Source organism: Jaculus jaculus, chromosome 17 (assembly GCF_020740685.1).
Source record: "Jaculus jaculus isolate mJacJac1 chromosome 17, mJacJac1.mat.Y.cur, whole genome shotgun sequence".
Lineage (NCBI taxonomy): Eukaryota > Metazoa > Chordata > Mammalia > Rodentia > Dipodidae > Jaculus > Jaculus jaculus.
The window spans coordinates 10,678,176-10,704,355 of record NC_059118.1 but is presented as its reverse complement, the minus strand read 5'-3'; the positions used below and the strand labels follow the sequence as shown (position 1 = coordinate 10,704,355).

General features: G+C 44.0%; 1 protein-coding gene across 2 annotated transcripts in view; it reads right to left on the bottom strand.

Moving 5' to 3' along the window:
* The window catches only part of Stt3b (STT3 oligosaccharyltransferase complex catalytic subunit B), an 88,528-nt gene extending 69,159 nt beyond the window's left edge, over positions 1-19,369 (bottom strand). For both annotated transcript variants that reach the window (XM_004662078.3, XM_045136642.1), the window contains exon 1: positions 18,888-19,369. In XM_004662078.3, coding sequence (XP_004662135.1) covers positions 18,888-19,225 — 338 coding nt within the window. In that variant the 5' untranslated portion in view covers positions 19,226-19,369. The remainder of the gene's footprint in view (positions 1-18,887) is intronic.
* Positions 19,370-26,180: the final 6,811 nt, after the last annotated feature.

Here is a 26,180-nt window from a genome sequence, read left to right as displayed (position 1 = left end):
AAACCCTAACACTGCAGGAAATAAATAGGTTCTTAAAAAAAGAAAAGGCCACGTGTAGTGGCACACACCTTTAATCCTAACACTTGGAAGGCAGAGGTAGGAGGGTCACCATGAGTTCAAGGCCACCCTGAGACTAAATAGTAAATTCTAGGTCAGCCTGGGCTACAGCAAGACCCTACCTCGAAAAAATAAAATACATACATAAATATGTTCTTTACAAATTACCTAGACCAAAAAACAACAACAAAACTACTACAGTAACTCCTACACTACAACAAAAACGAGATTAAAATGGGCAATTTACTGATCAACTTTTCAACCATAACATGCTAACATGGACTATAAATCTATATGAAAGGATATGGCAACAGCTGTCAGCAAATTTAAATCATCATAGGTTATTTTCTTTTGCACTTCCAGTTCCAGGAGATGCGGTCTACACAGCACACTTTAGCAAGCATGCTAACAAATCATTTCTAAGTTCTCTTCTGGGTCGAGAGTTATTCAATATTCCAGAGAAACCAAAACCACCCAACTTGCGTAGCTTAAATCCCCTAGGTGCCACTCCTTTTTCCACACAGAAAATACCAGCAAACAGATTAAACAGAGTTAAGAATAATCAATTTTCTCCCTTTCTGAGGGTATTATGAGGTTATTAGAAATTCTTAATAGGAAAGCCTTTGCATCCTTAACAGTTTCAAGGTAGCTTTACTAATTTCTAGAAATAGTAGAATGTTTTAAACTCTGAGACTAGCATATTTAGTGGTGTATCCATCTGGAGATTGTTTGCAATGGTTGGAGGCCCTGGCACGCCCACTCTCTCTCTCTGCCTTTTTCTGCCCCTCTGTCAAATAAATTAATTAATTAAATTAAAAAATGTATTTTGGGCTGGAGAGATGTCTTAGCAGTTAAGTGCTTGCCTGTGAAGCCTAAGGACCCTGGTTTGAGGCTCAATTCCCCAGGACCCACATTAGCCAGATGCACAAGGGGGCACATGCATCTGGAGTTTGTTTGCAGTGGCTGGAGGCCCTGGCGCGCCCATGCTCTCTCTATCTGCCTTTCCCTGTCTGTTGCTCTGAAATAAATAAATAAAAGTAAACAAAAAAAGTTATATATATATATATATATATATATATATATATATATATATATATATATATATATTTTTTTTTTTTTTTTTTTTTTGGCCAGGTGTGGTGGCGCACACCTTTAATCCCAGCACATGGGAGGCAGAAATAGGAGGATCACTGTGAGTTTGAGGTCACCCTGAGACTACATGGTAAATCCACATCAGCCTGAGCTAGACTGAGACCCTACCTCGAAAAAACAAAATAAATAAATAAATAAAATTTGGGGGATGTTGGTGATCGAAACCAGACCCTCATGCATGCTAGGCTACAGACCAGTGAGCGACACCTCCAGCCCCAGCTACTGAGTTCAGAGGCTTTAATTTCCCCAGTGTTTGACAACTGGCCTTGAGGATGTTTAACCTGGTAGAAACGTTTTGCTAAATTACTGCAAAACAGTACTTTATCATGGTAACAGAAACAAACTTATTTGTTCTATTCTGCTCTTGAGGAGTAACCAGAGTTGTTTAGACACACGCAGAGAAAAAACAAGAAATATGTGCTGCCATTCAGTGGCTGAAGTCTGTCTGTTGTCAAGAGTCCCACTAAGTTGCCCAGGCTGGCCTGGAACTATATGTAGTAACAGGCAGCAAGAAAATCTCAAATACTCGCCAATACCTATCTACCCTCTTCTGAGAGCTCCAGCACATCCTCAGAGACAGCACTGGTAGCAATTAGCCTAAAACAAAAGGTTGAAATGTTTTGACAGACTGTGACTGACTGACCCACATGAGTACTGTACAGAAAGGAGAGCAGGGAAGACTACAAGACACTACACTTAGAACTGGATATACTGGCTCAAGACCCGTCACTCAGGGCAAGTCATCTAGCATTGTATGTCCTTGGTCTCTTCATAATAAAAGGCACTTTAAAACATCAACCATAAAAATTAGTCGAAGCCAGGCATGGTGGCACACACTTGGGAGGCAGAGGTAGGAGGATCGTTGTGAGTTCAAGGCCACCCTGAAACTACACAGTGAATTACAGGTTAGCCTGGGCTAGAGAGAGACTCTACCTCAAACAAACAAAAACAGTAACAAAAACAAATAAACAAAGTTAGTTGAGTGTGGTGGCTCACGCCTTTAATCCTAGCACTTGGGAGGCAAAGGTAGGATCATGGCTGTGAGTTCGAGGCCACCCTGAGACTACATAGTAAATTCCAGGTCAGACTGGGCTAAAGCTAGACCCTACCTTGAAAAATAAAACAAACAAAACCACAAAGTTTTTCAAGTCTCTGTCTCTTTTGAGAAGGATTGTAATAAGTAGGTTGATAGATGCCTAATTGCACACCTTTGTAAATTATATTCTTTAAAATAAATCAAGAGCATATTTATAAAACAGTGGTAATGAAATAGCTGCATCGCAGGACTATGGTAAAGACTGATAAGTCATAGATGTAATAAAATATTTATTATTTCACTTAGCCTTACATATATAAATGTGTGTGAATGTATGTTTAATTAAATCATTAAGAAAAAAACAGCCCAGTTAAGAAGCTGACCAGGACTAGGCATGGTGGTGCACTCCTGTAAACCCAGCACTTGAAAGTGAGGCAGGAGGGTCACAAGCTTGAGGCTAGCCTGACTATGTAACAAGATCCTCGCTCACAGATACAAGCAACAAAGAAACTGGCCAAAGAGATGAACAGATATTCACAGATTAAAATGATAGACATACTGTGGTACAAATTCCAAAGATGGCCCTAAATAATTTCATCCCTGCCAATATCTATCTCTCTCTCTTCCCCACTCCTTCTAAGACCCGTTTCACATAGATCTCAACATATAGCCAAGGGCAACCCTGAGCATCCTGATCCCACTGCCTCTACTTCCTGAATGCTGGGATTACACAGGCATATATGTCATAATGCCCAGTTTATGCAGTGATGGGCACTGAACCCAGAGCTCGGCACATGATAGGTGAGCACTCTACCATCCCCAGCTTGAGTATCTCCTCTCTGGACACTGAGTAAGCCTACGTCTACTTTGAACACTAAAAAATAGTAGAAATGACACTGTCCACTCTAGACCTAATCTTTCAGCCAGCCAGGCAAGTTCTGTTGTCCTGTGTGCTCTCTGAGGTAGCCCAAGGAACAACTGCAGTCCCACTCAAAACCCCAGAGACCTCCCTATGATCCGGGCATCCAAGACACTGCGGCCCCAGCTGATGGCAACCTACTGAGCCCGAGAGAACTACCACAACCGAACCCCCAAGCTGACAAGTGAGGAGAACTTCCATTCCACACAGACCTGTGAAGGAACAAAGTGATGCTCTGCCACTAAGTTCTAAAGCTTATTTAAATTTTATTTGAAATGTTATAGTAAAAGTCCAACCCAGGTACATACCTAGCAAGCATGCACACTGCAACAGAAAATAGTTTTCGTGCTCCCACCAGCACTTTTCATAATAGCAAAAAACTAGAAATCCGAATGTTCACTGGTAAATATATCAATACACATCAAAATGAAACAATATGTAGGCTAATCCTAACCCCCTAGGCTCCAAAGAAAACTTTACACTATGTCAACAGACACACGAGAATTTTCACTGCTTTTCTCACATGCAGCACAGGACATGTTCCAAGTCAGAGTAATGGTTACCAGGTGCTGAGAGAAAAGCTCAGGGACAGATTAAAGAAGCAACACGGATGGACCGGAAGCTGGCAATGGTCTAGTTGTGTACTTGATACGTTCTCTGGTGTTTAACATTAAGTTTCATGATTATAATTAAACACATGAAATTTATATGCAAGTGACATTTTAAATATAATTTATTAAAAATTATATGAAGTTATATTATAGTGGTTCATATCTAACATTTAAATTACTCTATTTTTAAAAATATATTTTAATTTATTAGGCAAAGAAAGAGGGAAGGGGAGAGCGAGCTACAGAGAATGAATGGGCGTGCCAGGGCTTCAAGCCACTGCAAATGAACTCCAGACATGTGCACCCCCTTGGGCATCTGGCTAATGTGGGTCCTGGGGAATTGAACCTGAGTCCTTTGGCTTTGCAGGCAAACGCCTTAACTGCTAAGCCATACCTCCAGCCCTAAATTACTCTTTTTAAATATCCAAACTAATTTTATTTCAAAGAAAAACCTTTGTAGAAAAACTCTTTATATTAGACACTTTAAATACAGCAAATTATTTTAGCCACCAAAATAAAGTCTTAAAAGATCTCCCTTTAATGAAGTGATTGACCCAATCTAGCTATCATCAAAAACTATCTGTATTAAAGGTTTTAGTTGCACCTCAAGTTCACGTTTTTAACTTTGAACATATGACTGCCTTTACAACACTGCGATATTAGATTTATTTCATCTACCTCACATGGTTTCATTACCCTGTTCCTCCAAATGCCAAGAAAGCTGTGTAGCATATTAAATAAAAGCCTTCTTTAGCTATGGCTTGGAATAAAAATGATGTGGGAATCAAAATTAAACTTCCAAGGAACAAGTCTATTAAATTAAAAAATACTGAGAATATTCACAATGTTTGAGTGTCAATGCATTCAACAAGTCCCACTCATTTACTTACTCATTTATAGAAGTTTTTTTTTTGATATCTTGGGGATTGAACCTCAGACCTCAAATATGTATAATGGATTTTTTAAAAGACATATTGATATTTTTTAATGGTAGCAATTATTGTTCAAATATAAATATCATGTGAGATATTTTCAGATTATCAGCTTTAAGATTCAGAGGAATATTATTATTATCAAATGAATGACAAAACATCTAGAACAGACCAGTCATTTTGTTAAGATCTGATTAATACTGTTGTATTTTATTTTTATTTATTTGACAGAGAGAGAGAGAGAGAGAGAGAGAGAGAGAGAATATGAATGGGTGCACCAAGGGCCTTAACCACTTAGCCATCCCTCCATCCACTAACGCATATTTTTATTTAGTATCCTTAGTAGTTAAGGCATTTGCCTGCAAAGCCAAAGGACTCAGGTTCAATTCCCCAGGACCCATGTAAGCCAGATGCACAAAGTTGGTACATGTGTCTGGAGTTCGTTTGCAGTAGCTGAAGGTTCTGGTATGCACATTCCCCCCCTCCCTATATACCTTTCTCAAGTAATAAAGTATTTCTTAAAAATTAAAATACAAAAGACTTTATATGGTGGTTTATTTAATAGTAAAAATCCACTCATTCAATGATTCTCCCAGTAATCAGACAAAGCAAAGCTATTTCCATTGCAAAGACACGTCAACAGAGAGAAGAAAGTTATTTCACCCTTAATGCATATTTTAAAAATTGTATTTTATTAGACGGGAATGGTGGCACATCCCGGCACTTGAAGGCAGAGGTAGGAGGATTGCTGTGAGTTTGAGGCCACCCTAAAAATACACAGTGATCCAGGTCAGTCTGTGCTAGTTAGACCCTACCTCGGAAAAAAAACAAAAAAAAACCCGTATATATACATATACTTGAGAAAGACAGAGAGTGAGTGTTGGGGGGGGGGGGGAGAGAATGAATGAGTGGGTGTGCCAGGGCCTCCAGTACTACAAACAAACTCGTCCTGGACAGTCAAAACCGGGATGCGGGCTGGAGAGATGGCTTAGTGGTTAAGCGCTTGCCTGTGAAGCCTAAGGACCCCGGTTCAAGGCTCGGTTCCCCAGGTCCCATGTTAGCCAGATGCATAAGGGGGCGCACGCGTCTGGAGTTCGTTTGCAGAGGCTGGAAGCCCTAGTGTGCCCATTTTCAATCTCCCTCTATCTGTCTCTCTGTGTCTGTCGTTCTCAAATAAATAAATAAATAAATTTTTAAAAAAAATTAAAAAAAAAAAACCGGGATCCTTTGGCTTTGCAGGCAAATGCCTTAACTGCTAAGCGTATTTTTACTTAGTATCCTTAGACAGCTTATGGTAAAGTTTAAAATGAGATCACTCTAAGCTGTGATGGCTTCCCAAAGAGTTGCTAGATTTGTATAATTACCTTGATCACAGAGTTAAATCAGAGCCATGAAACAAAATGGATCATTAAACCAACACTATCTAAATTCACCATTTCCATAAGTTGAGTATACTCTAACTTGATTAACTTCCATTTGTATTATCCCTACATGCTACTTATAACCTTTGGTTTTACTCATACATTTTATCACTCATTGTTTCAAAACTTAAAGTTGAAACTTTGGCTAACTAGTCTTTCTTGTCTGCTTCAATGTTCAACTAGTGAGTTAAATCATGAAACAAGTTATTTGTACTTGTAAGAAATACTCAACAACTAAACATCATCCTCAAAGTGTCCCTCCAGCTATTGCCCTTCCCAACCACTGACAGCAACCACGGAGGCTAACACAAGGCATTTCTTCCGTAGGCATCTTTATCAATTGTCTCTGCTTTCATAAGACTAAAACATCTTTCTTGAAAGTGGGGTTACAATGCTCCGTATACATGATTCATAGCATCATAGTCAAAGCTAAGATTTATCAAAGTATTACACAAGAGACTTTCTGTGCTATGGCCATTATCACCAAAACAAAAGGGAGAGTTAATTAAGGACAGAGAGTCTGTTTTAATATTCACTGGGCATTCACCATGTCCCTAATGCCGCGTAAGATCCTGCAAGATTACAAATGATGTTCTTGAGTTAAAAGATCTTTTGTTTGCCTTAAAAAAAAAATTTTTTTGTTCATTCTTATTATTTATTTGAGAGTGAGAGAGAAAGAAAGAGAGAGAGAGAGAATGGGTGCGCCAGGGCCTCCAGCCACTGCAAACGAACTCCAGACACGTGCGCCCCTTTGTGCATCTGGCTAACGTGGGTCCTGGGGAAATCAAGCCTCAAGCCAGGGTCCTTAGGCTTCACAGGCAAGCGCTTAACTGCTAAGCCATCTCTCCAGCCCTTGTTTGCCTTTTTATAACAATATTAACAATAACTTATCACTGTGTTCTAAAAAGGAAAATGTGCATCAAAATTCAAATAACCCTGACAATGTCTTACCCAACTTAGCCCTACCAAAAACAAAACCTTATTCTCCTGGAGTGTTTTTATTTTATAGGTATTACAATCTTCAAGATGGCTCAGCAGTTAAAGGTGCTTGTTTGCAAAGCCTGATGCCAGAGTTTGATTCCCCAGTACCCACTTAAAGCCACATGCACAGAATGGCGCACGTGTCTAGAGCTCATCTGCAGTGGGAGGAGAACCTGGCGACACACACACACACACACACACACTTACTTTCTCTCCCCCACCCCTTCCTGGGACTCTCTTTCTCAAATAATAAAATATTTTTAAAAGTAGTTCAAATCGGGCTGGACAGATGACTTAGTGGTTAAGGGGTTTGTCTGCAAAGCCAAAGGACCTAAGGTCAATTCCCCAGGACCCATGTAAGCCAGATACACAAGGTGGCACATGTGTTTGGAGTTCATTTGCAGTGGCTGGAGGCCCTGGTATGCCCATTCTCTTCCTCTCCCTCTCTCAAATAAATAAAATAAAATTTCTTTAAAAAGTAGTGTAAATCATTAAGTTTGATCATAATCCAAGTCAAGTCTAATTCGAAGTATTTATATTACTTTGTGAGTGATTTTTCTTACACTATTTGGCTTAAGTCTTCAAGTTTGAATTCTACAGAAATACTGGCTGGCTCAACTGAGTTTCAAGAAAGGCAATTCCAGGTTTAAATTTTTCTTCAACAATACATTAACTATGGTGACAGCCCATTATTTGTTCACAAAAGAAATAAACTGTTAACCATTCAAGTAGTAGGGTTTTATACTAATGCACAGCAGAAAAATATCCTCAAACTTGGTCAAGACCACTCTAAGCAGCAAAGAGAAAAAAAAAGTTCCAGAGGTTTCTTTGTTGTTTTCCAATTAAAAGAAAGCTTAGCAGCTAGACTCACTTTTCCAATACCCTACCCAAAACATCTGCAGACAGACATCAAATTCTCATACCCCAATAAACTTCAAGTTCCTACATAAAAACCAATGACCTTTCCTTGATTGTTCTTTGAATTAAATGTTTTGTCCTCTGAGGACAGTTTCTGAGGGAATCTTCCTAATAGCCTACCTTGTCCATTCTTCCCTGAAGAAGAGGGCAGCTTGATCAATAAAGGAAATAAAGAAGTGGAAAAGGATAAAATCAGTAGCCATGATAGACTGGAAGCAATGACAGGAACGAAAGCAACTCTTCAAGATTCCACATCTCCACAAACAGAAACACACACCTACTGTATCCAAGGCTCGGCAATTCTCCACACAAGTGCCAATACATCTATCTGTCCTCAGGGTCTTCCTCAATTCCTCCAGCTCTTATGCCCTTCCAGGACTCTTTTCTTTCTTTCAAGAATTACTGTCATGCATGGTCCCAGCACTTGGAGGGGAGGGGCAAGGAGGTGGAGAGTTCCAGGCTAGCCTGGGCTACCTCACAAGTTCTAGGCCAACCTGAGCCGCATAACCAGCCATTCACTTGGATATGTTAATTTTAATACATGTGTCTACTCACAAAGGAACAGAGGAACAGGTCTTTCTGGCCTGTCTGTTTTCAGACTGCCCAGGCTGGTCTACAACTGTACTAGCTCGGATGAGCTCACTGCTCAGCCTCCCTCGCTGAAAGGCTAGGACTACAGGCAGGCACTGTGGCTGTTACCACTCAGCTACTAACCTCCCAAGCCAGTTTTTAAGATGGTAATTTTGCATTTATCTGATTTTCATTGTCTATGCAAAGGCAATGAAACAAGGACTCCTCCTCATCCCTGCTTCCTTATAGTCTCATATCTGCTGTGATATTCATCCTTCAAGGTTAGAAGGTGCCTCCATTTGAGGGGGTGCTTATGAGACTTTTTAAATCTTTTCTTCTTGCTATAAAAAATAACACTAAAAATTCCTCATATGCATAAAAATCCAAGCTAGTCAAATGATTGCTAAACCTTATTGCTGACATACTCTTAACCTTTTGACTAATAAAGACCAGCAAAAAGAACAAGATACAAAAATGACAATTCCAGGCTGGAGAGATGGCTTAGTGGTTAAGGCATTCGCCTGCAAAGCCAAAGGATCCTGGTTCGACTCTCCAGGACCCACATAAGCCAGATGCACAAGGTTGCACATGCATCTGGAGTTCATTTGCAATGGTTGGAGGCCCTGGTGCACCCAATCTCTCTCTCTCTCAAATAAATAAAATATATTTTTTAAAAAATGGCAATTCCATTTTACCTAAAATAGGTAAAACTAGAGCCAGGAGTGGTGGCGCACACCTTTAATCACAGCACTTGGGAGGCAGAGGTAGGAAGATCACCATGAGTTCGAGGCTACCCTGACATTGCATAGTGAATTCCAGGTCAGCCTGAGCTGGAGTGAAACCCTACCTCAAAAAAAAAAAATAAAATAAATAAAAAAAATTTTTAAAAAAAAGGAAAAATAAAACCACATTCTATTATTTAGCAACACAGAAAGCTTCACTACCTATGAGGATGTAATTACTTCATTAGCATGCGCCTTAGGAAGGTGAGGGACCATGAAAGCATACACCATGCCTCAGAGGTGGCGGCAATGATCTTGAACTGGCAATGCTGAGTCTTCACTTAACTGTTAATCACATTGATACTTTTCAGGGTAGTCTATTTGGCAGAGCTGAGTTGGCAGAGCGAGGGAGGGCCTGGGTTAGATCCCCTGAGAAGCATAAACCAGGCATAGTGGTAAATAGTCTGTAATCCCAACACTGGGGAGTTGGAGGCAAGAAGTTCAAGGTCATCTTCTGAGCTACATAGTGAGTTCAAAAAACTAAAAAAAAAAAAAAAAAAAAAAAAAAAAAAAAAAAAATGAAGTTTTCAAGATTGAAAACACCTTTTCACCTAAATTAAGGTCTTTAAAAACTACATTTCGTTGCTTTTGTTTTTGTAAGCATGTGAGACTTATTCTCAGGGAGCACCTCAAAGATTACAGGAGGGCTGCTTTCTAGCAGTTTGCCTCTGCATTATTCTGGTGGGATTGCACTCGGGGGATGTTTACTTTACACCTTGCCAGTCAGGATGCTTTTCTCCAGTGCCACTCAGTCATCCTGGCCACTCTCAAGACAAATTGGAAGAGCAACAAAACCACTCAAGTGTGCACAGAATGCACACTTTAGAAACTAGTTATGAATGGCTATGCTCATTTTCATTGCTTGTAATGCTGCCCACAATAGCAGAGGCTTTTTGCTTTCCCCATTAGAACATACACACACTCCAAAACCGCCACATTATCTTTCTATGGAGAGAGGAGGAGGAGCCTGCCAACAGCTTAAGTTAAACACATATTTTCTAAGGTCAAAGAATACTAGGTATCACTAAAAATGGAATAGCATATTAGGGATAAAAAAATACTTATTTGGGCTGGAGAGATGGCTTGGTGGTTAAGGTGTTTGCCTGCGAAACCTAAAGACCCAGGTCCAATTCTCCAGGTCCCATGTTAGCCAGATGCACATTGTGGTGCATGCATCTGGAGTTTGTCTGCAGTGGCTAGAGGCCTTGATGTGCCCATTCTCTCCCTCCATTCCTCTGTCTCTAATAAATAACAACGATTAAAAAAAAATTACTTGGCAGCCGAGCATGGTGGTGAATGCCTTTAATTCTAACACTTGGGAGGCAGAAGTAGGAGGATGGCTGTGAATTCAAGGCCGCCCTGGGACTGGAGTGCAAGACCCTACCTCAAAAAAAAAATTACTTGACAATGATCAGTTTATATGGCTTGGAAAAGAAATCTCAAAAAATTATCAACTTGCTTTGAACTAGTTAACACTTCAACATTTTATAAAGTTTTTATATGTTTAGCACAAAAACTTTAACACAAAGTTTTTATCTTTATGCATTAGCATGTTTTTGGTAAGAATGAACACAAAAAGGTCAAAAATAGTTTTAAAATTTCAAATGAGCTGGGCGTGGTGGCGCACGCCTTTAATCCCAGCACTCGGGAGGCAGAGGTAGGAGGATCGCTGAGAGTTCAAGGCCACCCTGAGACTACATTGTGAATTCCAGGTCAGCCTGAGCCAGAGTGAGACCCTACCTCGAAAAACCAAAAAAAAAAAAAAAACCAAAACAACAACAACAACAACAAAAAAACAAACAACTACAAATGAGCTGGGCATGGTGGTGGATGCCTTTAATCCTAGCACTTGGGAGGCAAAGGTAGGAAGATCACTGTGAGTTTAAGACCAGCCTGAGACTACATAGTAAATTCCAAGTCAGGCTGAGCTAGAGTGACATCCTATCTCAAAAAAAAAAAAAAAAAAAAAGCTAAAACAAAAAAACTTCAAATGAATTTATGATTACAGGGATTTCATACAAAATGTTTAATAAATTCCAAATTAATTAAATGCTACAAAAAAGCTCTAATTGTTTCCACATCTATGTTTGAATTGTCAACATTTCCAGTATTCCCAATTCAGAGCACAGGTAATACAATTCAACTGCCTCTCATCTCCTGAAGCAGCAATTTTTCAAAAAGCTTCTCACAATCTCCCTTCATGCAGACAGGTCAAAGAACAATGAGACGGATACACCACTTTGGGAATTCATGCCTGCTAACTTCTTTGTCTGGAAAACAAGACAGGTGGGCCAACACATACTCTAAAACTCCATTCACCTGCAGAATTCTGAGGGAACAGCTAGCTGTCCCCGTATTATCCTATGCTGGAATGGCTTAATACTTCCAAACTCAGTGCGATGAATTCAATACAGACAAATCTGATTTTTAAAAAGGTATATTTATTTATTGAGAGTGTGTGAATGAAAGAGGAAGAGACAGAATGGGCACTCCAGGGCCTAACCACTGCAAATGAACTCCAGACACATGTGCCACTTTGTGCATCTGACTTTACGTGGAAACTGGGGAATTGAGCCTGGGTCTTTGGGCTTTGCAAGCAAGCATCTTAACTGCTGAGCCATCTCTCCAGCCCTAATACAGACAAATCTAAATGAAAATATTCAACTAGGTCCAATCACCTTTTCCTTCCATTGAGTTACTCTTTTAAGATCTCCATTTCTGAAAATTCCTTACTCATTCCACCTAAAAACAACAAAGACAATCAAACAAATTAGCCATCATTCAACCAGTGAACTTAGGACTGTGGTCAGGCATTCTGATAAGGCTTAAGTCAGAGCAAATAGTTTAAAAATATCAAATAAGGGCTGGAGAGATGGCTTAGCAGTTAAGCGCTTGCCTGTGAAGCTTAAGGGACCCAGTTCGAGGTTTGATTCCTCAGGACCCATGTTAGCCAGATGCTCAAGGGGGCGCACGCATCTGGAGTTTGTTTGCAGTGGCTGAAGGCCCTGGCGCGACCATTCTCTCTCTCTGCCTGTTTCTCTGTCACTCTCAAAAAAAAAAAAAAAAAAAAAAAAAAAAAAAAGTCAATTAAATGAAGGACACTTTCCCTTTTTTTTTGGTTTTTCGAGGTAGGGTCTCACTCTGGTTCAGGTGACCTGGAATTCACTATGTAGTCTCAGGGTGGCCTCAGACTCTCGGTGATCCTCCTACCTCGGCCTCCCAAGTGCTGGGATTAAAGGTGTGCACAACCATGCCCAGCTTAAAATGAAGGACACATTCATAGTCACTTTACTCCTCAATTTAAAGACAACTATTGGATACTGTAAAAACTATACACTCAGAGCATCTGTTTATCTTTTAACACGCAGTTCTACAGGGGAAAAGTCACAAATATGGCCAATTTACTCAGTGCAACAACCACAATTCTTTACAGATTTGCTTATCAATCTGAAGTAGCATACACAAACAAGTGCATTTACATGTAAGTTATATTCCAAAATGCTTGACTGTCTTTCACTGGACTGCATTCCTCCGAAGGTATAAATTGCAAAACAGTGGTTGGATTTCCCGGCAAGCCTATAAATGCCAGTTAACCTTAGTCCATTCAAAATGTAGACACAGCTGGGAATGGTGACGCACGCCTTTAATCCCAGGGCTCAGGAGGATTGCCAAGAGTTCGAGGCCACCCTGAGACTACATAGTGAATTCCAGGTCAGCCTGGACCACAGTGAGACCCTACCTCGAAAAACCTAAATAAATAAATAAATAATAAAATAGTTTAGGCACCGTGTGGCGACTGCTCCTCCCTTCCAAGCTCCTTCTACCCCACCTAACAGGATGGTGCTCTCCTTTCTTTTATCTTGTGCACTGCCATTGCCATCAGGTAAGTCCCTGTAGATTATTCATGGCCAGAAATAGGTGTGGCAACACACATTTGTAATTCTAGCAGTCAGAAGGCTGAGGCAGACGGATCTCCTGTTCGAGACCAGCCTGGAATACACAGCACATCCCTATCTGAAAAAAAAAAATTTAGTAGTAGGTAAAGTGAGGACACAGGGATACCAAAAAGAGCAAATGGGCCAGGTGTGGTGGCGCACGCCTTTAATCCCAACATTCAGAAGGCAGAGGTAGGAGGATCGCTGAGTTTGAGGCCACCCTGAGACTACACAGTGAATTCCAAGACAGCCAGGGCTAGAAAACAAAAAACCAATAAAATAAAATAAAACTTTTTTAAAGGAGTTAAGTGGATTAAAATGAAAAGTTATCAAAGGAATTAAGTAAAAGCAGGTCACAAGGCTGTTGCGTCTTCTGCCCTTTCACCTGGTACATCCATTATGTTTACAGGTTGTAAGTTATTTGAAAATCCTACTACAACTGCATCTGGATGAAACATGGCAGTGATAACAGGCTGAACAGTAGGACTGAAACAATTCTACAGAATTTAGGAACTCCACATAAATTAAGCTAACAAAACCAACATCAATACCTCTCTAACTACTTCAGAGTTCCTCCCCAGACAACCAATTCAGCAAAATCCAATCATTAAACAGACATGGGCTTGTTCAGGTAAAATTACTAACCCCAACCCAAACTCCAGCATACAGACCAAGTATATGCAAACAGTGTTCATTCACTCTGTGTTCAAGTATTACACACAATAAATGCTGTCCAGAGTGGAGAAGCAAGAGCAAGATTCCTCAATGCACAGCAGCCCCTCTCGACCATCAGGGTTTAAAGAAAGCAAGCGGCAGGAACAGTAAAGCCAAGTGCAGCAGCAGCTGCAGGATCGAGGCCGTGGGAGCACGAGTGTCCCGAATGAAGTTCTTTCATCTGCATCAGAAAACTTTCACAATACAATGATGTGCTTATACACAGAGCTCCTGCACTGCGCAGGCTTTATAACTCACGTTAACCGCAGTCCTGTGACACCCTACTTTAAGTTTGCAAAGTAAACAAGAAAGTGCTTTGGTCACTCACAAACTATCAGTCTTCCCACTCTTTTATCTGGGAGAACCCAAGCGTACTGATGAATAATGAAAGATTACAGTGAGGAGAAACTGTGACAGTCGCTGGCCGTATTCTCACCACTTTCTGAGTGCGCGAACACTGGAGAGCAGGCAAACAGGATGTTACCCCATATACACAGTAATTGGGTCACAGCCAGAGACACGAGCTGCTAGCCCAATGCTACTTTTATGTGAACTACTTACTCATGACAGCAAGGAATGGGTAGTCTTATCACTTAGCCCTCAAGATATGAAAATCCTCAAGGAAAAGCAAAGCTTCCAAGAGTTTTGATGACTGATCTTAGCCACCCCTAGATCTTCTACATGGCTTATGAAAGTCATGGCTACCACCTCCAAGAGTCAGTTACTCACGCTGGGAGGAGGTCCCAACCCATCAGGCGATCCAGCAACTCAAAGCACTTCCCATTACAAATGCTTGAAACTTAGAATGACCTCAGAAGCTCAAGGCTAGGAAAAGTTTAAATTATGACGACGTCGGTGACAGCACGCCTGTCCTGAAGTGAGTGCAGCTGCACGGCGCTCGCTAGTGACCCTACAGCCAAAGCAACTGGCTAAGATGTGGGAACTTCTGTGCTCTAAAACTGCTTTTGTTACCCATTTTGTCTTCTTCAGAAATGAGCTCAATAGCCTGTTTTTGTTATCTGCAAAGTGAAGAAAAACATGGAGCCCTCAAAGTACAGGAAGCAGTCCCCAACTCACAAAGACCTTCAGTTTCAAGGCTTATCACCCTTTGAAAACATGTTTGTGTTAATTAATATTTCTACCATAGTTTGTGTGGGAAAACAATGCATCCCAAGTTCCACCTCTAAAGCTCTCTCCCCTACAGAAAGGCATCTGCTACGTGTGTGGGTCAGTTTTGAGACAGGATTTACTATGAGGCCTCCAGGATGCTGGGATAACAGGCATATGCCACCCTGCCCAGCTGCTCCTTCCCTCAGATAACTGCAGCTGAACCCAGGGCACAGAGACTACACATATAACCCAGTGAAGGTAGGGACAAAGACATCTCACATCCAAAGGCTTTCACAGTACTTATATGGAGGGGGGGGGGAGAAAAACCCACCACGATTGTAAGAAGATAATGGTTATGGAAAAGGACCTGGCTAACACAATGTGCAAGTATCAATAGTTACAAGAAAATATGCAGAGTACTACTTCCTGAGATAAAAAATAAAACTTGTATGCTGTTAAATAGTTGGTCAACCAAGTATCTGGCAAGGAAAGAGAAGAGTCTCAAACTGCTTTCTGGTATCTGATCAACTATTGTTCAAGTGAAAAAGTGAAATTGTAACCAAAAAATGTCAAGTTTGTTGCTTTTTTTAAGTTCAGTGTACTTTAATTCATTAACATCATTATAGTAGTTGAAAAATTTACAGGGTAACTTGAATAATAAATTTAAAAAATAAGCGTGACTTTTGGCAGTGAACTTGAGTCTCACACAATTCAAGAGCTACTGTAAAATTCAGAGAAATGACTCTCAGAGAAAGCATAGTAAAAAGACTTCAGAAATGAAAGCAGATATGGAAAGGCAAGATTGAGGAAAATGTGGGCAGGCCAGAATAAATTGGTTTGTGGATACTGAGTCTGAGAGAAGCATATAAAGATTACTAAAGGTTACATTAATCTGAGGGACTTCTGAACTAGTATTTAATACTTCTGTTAGTAACTTTGGGTTAAAAAAAAAAAACTGCTTTAAAAAAAGTAATAAGGGCTGGAGAGATGGCTTAGTGGTTAAGGCGCTTGCCTGCAAAACCTAAGGACCCAAGTCTGATTCCCCAGTACCCACATCGGCCAGATGCACATGGTGGCATGTACGTCTGGAGTTCATCTGCAGTGGTTGGAGGTCCTGGCACACCCATTCTCTCTCTCTCTAATAAATAAATAAATTTAAAAGGTACTAAAAGGCCCCCTACAAAAACCTTTATTTGAAAATTTTTCAGGGACAAAGATATAGAAGAATGAGAGCACGTTTGACTACATGAGGTCTTTAAGAGCCATGAAGAAAAAGGCTCAAGTGTACAAACGAGAGATCTTTTGCCTGCGTCTACTTTCTCTCAAGTCAGGAGCTTCACACTGACCAGGCTCCATTCACAGTCAAGTGTAGGAACGTGAGTGTGTTCACTAGTTAGAATTATCTTAACCATAGGAGCACAAACATTTAGTCAAGAACAACCAAACCAAACTACAGTAGTAAGCACAGCACCTAGATTAACTAGGTTTTCAAGACTGAAAAGAACTGTATAATCTTGTAGACCAGCATCAATTAAACTCAAATGGAGCAGTATCAGGTAAAGGAAGATGCCAGAAATGTGTCTTCATCTACAGAAAAATAAAGAGAGGTTTTCATGTGAATGAAAGAGGGCTACACTCAGCTTATATCTGTGAAACAAAGAAAGATCACTCTTATACTTTTATTCTTTTTAAAAGAGTATTTAGCTGCTTTGTAAAGAAACTTAAGCTTTTTCAGGATTACATTACTCAACTTTTATAGTGATCTTTAACTAACTTGATGTAGATTTCTAATATTCCTTTAAAAATAAAATCATCTCATTCCTCAGCTGTGAATGTATTACAACTTAGTCAAGCCTTAATTTCTGTTTTGGAGTAATCCTTAAACAGTTTTCCAGCTCCCATTTGTAAAAATGATACTTTCTGGGAATCTAAAAATAATCTTAACAATTTATTTTACGTGAAATGTTTGGTCAAACATGCACATCTGCTATTTTCAGACACAACTTTCTCTTTTCATATTGTTCAGTAAATTGTAGTATTTTCATTTCTGGTTCCAATTTCATTTTTATCTAATTTGCTTAAGTTTTTTAAAGGTAAGCACACCTGAGAATACTACGTCCAATTAGTACGTCTTAGGCTCATGTAATCCACACCAATATAATTTTCTTCTTTGATTCCATATAAACATAAAGGTCATTAAAAAAAAAACAGTATTAGAAAACCCCAAAACTTTTAAGATGGATTTAAGTGTGTCAATAACGACCGTTATAGTACTTAGCTATTTATCTAAATGAACTCTGTCATGAATAGGCCCCTCTGGTGTTCAACGGATGTTGCAGTGTATTTTTTTTTTCTTCATAAAAGCAGAACTTGGATCCAGTACTTTAACATACAGAAAAGTCAATCCCCCAAACATTTATAGTCCTTCTATATGTAGTAACTCTCAAGATTCCCTGTGCATTTCACACAGAAAGACAAATATCCCAATGAGCCCCAATACAACTAATAGATCAGCAAGATGAATCAATTCGTTTAAAAGGCATACAACACACTCAAGTGGGGGGGAAAAAAGCCACTCAGGTTGGTCAAACTGGGAGAAAGTGGGAGCAATCTCCCAGGGTCAGTAACTCACAGACCGGCAGAGTGTCCGAATGAGCTAGCGTTCGTTCAGCGTGGCGGCGATTTCAGCCCCGGCTACTAACGTGCAATTTCAGTACTACCACGTAGGGCCCCGTCACTGCGCCCAAACCTTCCGGTGGGGACCCAAGCAGGCACCAACACAACGCTTTCGGATGTGGTGCTGACAGCGGGGGGGGGGGGGGGGGGGGGACGGGGACGGGGAGTGGATAGTTCGGCTAAGAGCACCCCGATCTCGCTCGAATTTTTGCAACTCAAGATGATCTGCGAAGCGCTGCGAGCACTTCGGGACCTTAAAAAAAATGAATGAATGAATGAAACAAAACCAGGTACTCTTGAAGATAACCTGGAGCTGAACAAAAATGAAGAGCCACGAGCTTTAAAAATTTTTTTATTTTTTTCTTTCTCAGATCACTTTCAGGGGATCGAGGCTGTTTTCTGCAACAGCCCACGAGGGTAAGAGAAGAGACCGGCGGGGGCTGAGCGGACCCATCTGGACTCGCCGGCCAACAGGACAAGCCCGGGGAAGGAGCGCGGGGGAAAGGGGGGTTGGGGGGATGGGGAGAAGTGGAGGTGGTGCAGCCGAGAGCGAGGAAAGAAGGAACGCGAGAGCCCCGGAGTGGAGAGGGCGGGGAGCAGGGGGCTCGGGTCCAGCTCCCCGGGGGGCGGGCATGGGGGTGGCGGAAAAAGACCTGCCTCGCCCGGGCTCCGGCGGAGACGCGTGTCGGGAGGATGCCAAGCCAGCAGCAAGGCACGGGGGCCGAGTCCGTCGCCCCCATCCCATCCCCAACCTGCATGTCGTCGTCCCCCCTTTCACCCCAACACCCGAGTGGCTTCGGGAGAAGTGGAGGTGGGCTGATGGTGGGGGGGGGGCGGGGGGTAAGGATTCCAGCTACGGGCCGCTCGGGGCAAACTTCGCCGACGGGCAAAAGGGGGGCGCGCCGGGATGGCAAGGAGAAAGCTGGCAGGAAGAGGAAGGTGCCGGTGCTGATGGTGGGGAGAGACACCCCCCCAAAAAAGGATGGGATCTCCCCCCCATACATACACACACACACGCACACACTACCACCACGTCCTCCGTACCCACCCCACGCCCTCCCGGGGACACTCACCACGGGTCGAACTCGTGGATGATGCTCTCGAAGCGGATGACGGCGAAGAGGCGCGAGCTGAAGCCGGCCAGCCAGGCCAGGAAGAGGATGGTGAAGGAGAGCAACGACTGCCAGCCGGCCGGCTGCGACAAGCCGCCCGACAGAGCCGCGGGCGACGGCTTCGCGGCCACCGCGCCGCCCGCCGCCTTCGCGGAGCCCTGGGCCCCGGCTCCGTGGTGCCCGTGCCGGCTGTTGCCGAGAGCCATGAGGCCGCCCCAAGGGGAGGAGGAAGACGAGGACGACGACGAGGAGTTCAGGGACGACTTGTGCTTGCTCTCCGGGGCGGAGGGTTCCGCCATGTTGTGCCCCGGCGGCGGGTCTCTCCTCCTCCTTCTCTCTCTCTCTTTCCGCCGCCCCGGGGCGAAGGGGTTGCTGGGCGGGGACCCGGAGGAGAAGCCCAAGCTGGAGCAGCAGCAGCAGCAGGAGGAAGAAAAAAAAAAAAAAATTAAAGAAAAAAAAAAAAAGAGGCGGAGGGACGAGCTCGGCGCGCTCCCGCCCTCAGCACCGCGAGGCCGGGACACGGGGGGTGGAGACGGCGGGAACGGCGGCGGGGAGTCTCCGCCTCGGCGGCGACCGCCGCTCTCTCAACCCTGATGGGCCCCGCGCCCCACTAGCCATCCGTGTGTCCCCAATGCGGCGGCGGCGGCGGAGGAGACGAAGAGCCGACGGCACGAGGGCGCCAGAGAAGCGGCGGCCGCACGGAGGAGGGACGGCAAGGCAATGACATTCCCCTCTCCTCCTCCTCCTCCTCCTCCTCACGCTCGCCCGCCGCCCGCTCGCCGCCGGGCCGAGGGAGCCTGAGGGGCGGAGCTCAAGGAGCCTGTGACTCCGCCCACTTTGCCCCTAACAGGAACTGGCCCCTCCGCCTGTCACAGAGCGACAGGTCCGTTAGGGGGCGGGCTTAGGACGCTGGCGCCCGCCAATAGGAGCGCGGGAGGGGGCGGGGCTTGGGCTCCCGGCGGCCTGGCGTTCATTGGCCCGCGAGCTCCGGAGGGAGCTAGGTAGCTGCGCGGCTGGGATTTCTCATTGTCACTTGAAAGACGCGCCCTGGCGCGCGCGTGTGCGTATATGTGTGGTGTGTGTGTGTATATGTATGTGTGTGTGTGTCAGCCCGCGCGTGTGCGTATATGTGTGGTGTGTGTGTGTGTGTGTGTCAGCCCGCGTGCAGAGCGTGCCGGGCGGCCCACCGCTCGCTTCCGCAGAGGAGCATCCAGCGGCGGCCCAGCGCCTCGGGTCCGAGACGGGCTGAAGGGACGGCGGAGAGCGCCGCCCAGCGGACAGCGCTCGCGCGGGGCGCTCGGCCGTGGTGACTTTTAACCCGCTCTGCGCGGGGAGCTCGTCACGTGACCGGGCGCGCGCAGGCGCACTGCTCTTAACTCCCGGCGCGCGCGCGCGCACACACACACACACGCCCCGCCCGACACCAGCAGCTCTCCGGCGCGGGGGCTCCAGCCGCCGCGGGCGTTGATCCCTGGGCTCCTGGGGAGTGCGTGCCTCTCCGCGCGCGGCGCCCGCTCCTTGGCCCCGGAGACTTTGGGGGATGCAAGCCTACCCAAGTTTGCCGCGGCTGAAAAGTTAGACGTGCAGGCGCTCCGTTTTGCTCTGGAAAGCTCTCTGGGAGGAGGAAATGAGACCCTTTCTGCCCCGCTTTTTTTATTTTTCGTACGCCTCGTATTTTCCAATTGCAAGCAGTCCTATGCCATGCACTTCTTGGATTGCAAGACTTCATTGTTGCCGGCTTGCATGCATTGCATCTTGAAAGGACTTTTTTTTTTTTTTTTTAACTCGAGCCTCGCGCTAGTCAAGTAGTGGAATGTACAGGAGCCTTTGCATGTCTAGGTTGTTTGATATCTTCTCTCCCTTTCCCCCAACGCCCTACTCCAAGTAAAATATTCTGAGTAGACAAAAGTCAGTGGGAGGAGGATCAGTGTGAGTTTGAGATCAGCCTGAGAATACTTAGTGAACTACAGGCAGCGTGGGCTAGAATGAGACTCTACCTCCAAAACAATAACAAAAACCCTCATGGCAAAGGCAGATGAATGGGGCAGACTAGAATTGCTTGGATAGAAACCCCACGGAAGGTAACCTTAGCTTGACATTTCAGGAAGGGTCAGTTAAAACATTCATTAATGTGGGCTGGACAGATGGCTTAGTGGTTAAGGCACTTGCCAGCAAAGCCAAAGCCCCCGGTTCTGTTCCCCAGTAACCATGAAAAGCCAGATGCACAAGGTGGTGCATTCATCTGGAGTTCATTTGCAGTAGCTAGAGGTCCTGGCACACCCCGTCTCTCTTCCTCTCTCTCTCAAATAATAAAATAAATTTGATTAATGTTTCATGTAAATGCAGAATTGTCGATGTTGTTAGGTAACGTTCGAATTTATTTACTTGAGAGAATGGGCATACCAGGGCTCATGCACTCTTTGTGTGTCTTGCTTTACGTGGGTACTGGGGAATCAAACCCAGGCTATAAGAAAGCACTTTTAATTGCTAAACCACCTCTCCAGTCCAACATTGGAATTTTTTAAAATAAGTTTGTGTAGAATTATGAACCCAATTTTCTTAAGTCGTGTAAATTTTTAAAATACAAATGGTGTTTAAAGGTCTTTTCCAAATGTTGGGTAAATGAACAACTGTACCTAGTTTGAGGTTGTTCTTTGAAACGAATAGATTCAGCCACTCTTTTAACCCAAATGATTAACTTTGCTCATTTCCTCACCAAAATGGATACAGTCTCATTAAAGAAAGAACTAAAAGGTTTCCAGAAATAGTCTTTCTCACCACCTATTTAATAGCCAACATTTATTGAACATCTAAATTTTAATGAAAATTATGGCAGAATATTAACCAATCCTTTACATACAAAGAAAAGTGACATGTTTTTTCCTCAAAGCCCCAAAATTGTTCGCGCTGAAATGAGAGTGTTTACAGTCCTTTTGACCCTGTTTCACGAACCAAAGCTTTATGACCTAAAATAACAAAATTTATCTTGTGATTTTATTGCAGATTGCTTGGATATTTCTGGTTTATTGCTTTGCGTGTAGATGCTCCCCGCTGAGTTGTAGCCTTTACTTCTTTTTGGCTTTTTAAGAAATTATTTATTTATTTATTTGAGAGCGACAGACACAGAGAGAAAGACAGATAGAGGGGGAGAGAGAGAATGGGCGCGCCAGGGCTTCCAGCCTCTGCAAACGAACTCCAGACGCGTGCGCCCCCTTGTGCATCTGGCTAACGTGGGACCTGGGGAACCGACCCTCCAACGGGGGTCGTTAGGCTTCACAGGCAAGCGCTTAACCGCTAAGCCATGTCTCCAGCCCTGGCTTTTTTTTTTTTTTTTTAAGAGAGAGAGAATTGGCATGCACCAGTGCCTCAATCACTGAAATCATATTCCAGATGCCTGTGCCACCTAGTGGACATGTGTGGCCTTGCACTTGCCTCACCTTTATGCATCTGGCTTATGTGGGATCTGGAGATAGAAGGTGGGTCCTTAAGCAGGCCAGTGCCCTGACTGCTAAGCCATCTCTCCAGGCCTCTTTTTTTTGGCTGTCTAATGGCTAGAGACGTGCTCTGCAAACTGTAGAGGAAGAGGTAGGTGAAATATGCTTGCTGCTGTCACGGCTAGCCTGAGGTCCGCCCCCCCTCCAAATGGTGGTAGACACTGCGGAGACTCAGGACCCGTCAAAGCAGAAAGTCAGAGGGTACTGAGCGCCCAACACTAGAGGAATTTTATGACACGCCCTCCCAGACTCAGGAACATCGCTGAAGCAGGGGAGGCAGGGTGTGCTCTCAGGCATCGTCCTCCCCAAGGAAAAATGCATTAATAACCCCACAGTGGGGAGAGGGCTGGGACATAAAGGCATGTAACCCAATGGGAATAAGACTGATTTGCAATGTGTCCCTATATTAAAGTTCCCAGTAAATATTTTTTTTTTTAAAGTAATAGGGCTGAAGAGACAGCTTAGTGGTTAACATGCTTGCCTGTAAAGCCTAAGGACCTGGGTTTGATTCCCCATTACCCATGAAAGCCAGATGTATAACGTGGCACATGTGTATGGAGTTCGTTTGCAGTGACTGGCTAGAGGCCCTGGTGTGCCTGTGCTTGCTCGCTCTCTCTCTTTCTGTCTGCAAATAAATAATAAAAAAGTAATGGGTGTGATTCTAGTCTTAAATTTCTGCTTTCTTAAGCATGAAACACTGGACCAGTCACCTGTATGATTTGCTCCTTCCAATCCTTAAAGTCAATATGAAATGAATTTGTCTGAAAACACTGGGAAATTGTGAAGCCTAGGGATGTAGTTCAGTTGGTGTGCTTGTCTGCACATGCCCTGGGTTCCAGTCCCAGACCCTCATAAACTGGGTAAGGTGGTGCATATCTGTAATCTTAGCACCCAGGAGGTCTAAAAGGCAAGAGGATCAGAAATTCAAAGTCATTCTAAACTCCACAGGGAGTTCCAGACCACCACTAGCTCCATGTGACACCCCATCTCAAAAAGGAAATGCAGGGTATGATGAGAACCAATAATTACTGAACACTTCCTGTAAAAGCACCAGCACCCACTGGGCTGTAACAAGGGGCCCGGGAGACATGATTCCTGGCTTCATTCCCGTCCCCCCACCCCCATCAGGCAGCCCTGAGGAGGTGGACACCCAACCCAGTCTGTCGTAGTGTTAAGCACCAGATGTGCTGAGAGAGAGAACAAGGCAGATATATAGAAAGAATAGGCATGCCAGGACCTCTAGCCACTGCAAGCAAACTCCAGACACACGTGCCACCTTGTACATCTGGTTTTACATGGGTACTGGGGAATTGAACTCTGGTCCTTAGACTTTGCAGGCAAGTGTCTTAATCACTGAGCCATCTCTCCAGCCCTATTCCAGGGTTTTTAAGTGTGTCTTCTGGTGATTGAACTCTGGCCCTTATGTTTGTACAGTAAGCACTTTAGTGACTTAAGTTATCTCCCCAGCCCTGCTTCCTGTTTCTCAGCCTAGAGAGTGCTGTGTCAGATCACCTCTTTACTGGCCTGTCTGCTGCCTAAACTACAGGCAGCTGAAGTGAGAAGACCTCCACAAAGGAGTGCGATGTGTTTCTACAAAGCTCCCTGGGGCCTCAACACCTGAACCCCATACTCAGTATGGTTTCATCTCAGTAAGAAAACCCCTGAGGAAATCAGCTTAGGGGAGAAAAGACTTCTTCTGGCTCGTGACTTCAGTCCATGGTCAGCCGGGCCCGTTGCTGCTAGGCTGCAGCAAGGCAGAAACATTATGGTGGAAAGGCATGGTGTGGGGGGCTGGAGAGAGGGCTCAGTGGTTAAGGTGCTTGCCTGCAAAACCTGACATCCCAAGTTCAGTTCCCTAGTACCCACATAAAAGCCAGGTGCGCAAAGTGATGCATGCATCTGGCGTCTGTTTGCAGTGGCTGGAGCCCTAGAGTGCCCATTCTCTCTCGGTCTGTCTCTCTTCTTTCCTGCTTGGAAATAAATAAGTAAAAAGAAAAAAACAGCTGTGTGTGCTGGCACACGCCTTTAATCCCAGCACTTGGGAGGCAGTGGTAGGAGGATTGTTATGAGTTCAAGGCCACCCTGAGACTACATAATGAATTCCAGGTCAGTCTGGGCTACAGTGAGACCCTACTTTGGAAAACTAACAAAAAAGAAAGGAAGGAAGGAAGACAGACAGACAGGCATGGTGTAGGAAATCTTCTCACTTCATGGCAGCCAGGCATGTGGGAGGGAGGGTCCTGGGACAAGATACAACCTTCAGGGTTGGGGAAATGGCTCAATAGGTAAGAGTGCTTGCCTTGAGTTTGATTCCTAGATGTGCACATAAAAAAATAAATAAGTAAAATTTGGGCATGGTTATGCGTTCCTGGAACCCAAGTCCTATGGGGAGTAAAGACTGGAGAATGACTGGGGCTCACTGGTTGGCCAGTCTGATGGGAAACCGCAGCTCCAGATTCAGTGAGAGGCTCCATCTCAGGAAGCACGCAGAAATGAGAGCGGTCAAGGAAAACATCTGCGGCTCCCCTCTGGCCACCGCCCATGGGCACAGGGGGTGTGTGCATATGTATGTGTGCACTGAGCATGCGTGTGCCATACTTCACAATACATGCATCACACTAGCATACACACACACACAAAGAAAGTACACTTCAGGGCTGCAGAGATTGCTTAGTCATTATGGTGTTTGTCTGTGAAGCCTAAGGACCCTGGTTCAATTCCCCAGGATAAGCCAGATGCACAAGGTGACACATGTGTCTGGAGTCCCTTTGCAGTGGCTAGAGGCTCTGGTGTACCTATTCTCTCTATCTCTCAAACACACACAAACAAATAAAATACATTTAAGAAAAGATATACACTTCAAAGGCATGCCTCCAGTGACGTACTTCCTCCACTTAGGCCCCACCTCCTAGTTGCCCATTCAGTATGAATTCATCAATGACATTAACACTAGCACCCTCACCACAATCAAGTCACCTGTCAACAGTGTCACTGGCTAGGGACCAAACCATTAACACATGCGTGTGTGTGTGTGTGTGTGTGTGTGTGTAATACTTCATTTCATATTTAAACCATAACATAGGCTTCAGCCCTGGACCTGGCGCATAGCAGTCAATATTTATTGAATGAATGTGTTTTTACTTTGTTTGGCATATACAAAATTAATAAAATGCTTAAGTAAAGTCAGTCCTTTTCCTAAGTTAATATCTTCCTGGGCTCCCATGGCAGCAGGGTAGGAGGGGGGAAATCATGGAAAAGTGGACAGGAAAGTAATGATTCAGCCTTGAAAAGTTAGGCAATATCCAAGCTGGGTGTGGTGGCATATACTTTTAATCCCAGCACTTGGGAGGCAGAGGTAGGAGGAACGCTGTGAGTCCAAGGCCACCCTGTGACTACATAGTGAATTCCAGGTCAGCCTGGGCCAGAGTGAGACCCTACCTCATAAAACCAATAAATAAACTTTTAAAAAACCCAGTACTTTCTGTAGCTGTTACCGTCTTGTTGCTGGGACAGAACACCTGGCCGGAAGCTGCTCATGGAAGGGAAAATTTATTTTGGCTTAAGAGTTTCAAATGGAAGTTTCACGTTGGCAGGGAACAAACCATGCTGCGAGCAGGAAGTTGACTCACATCATCACATACCAGCAGGGAGGAAGCAAGATTGAGCTAGCGAGCAGTGAGGGGCTGGGCTGCGCTATTAACTTCAAGCCCTGTCCCCAGTGACACACCTCTTCCAGCAAGGCTCTGTCATTTGGGGATTA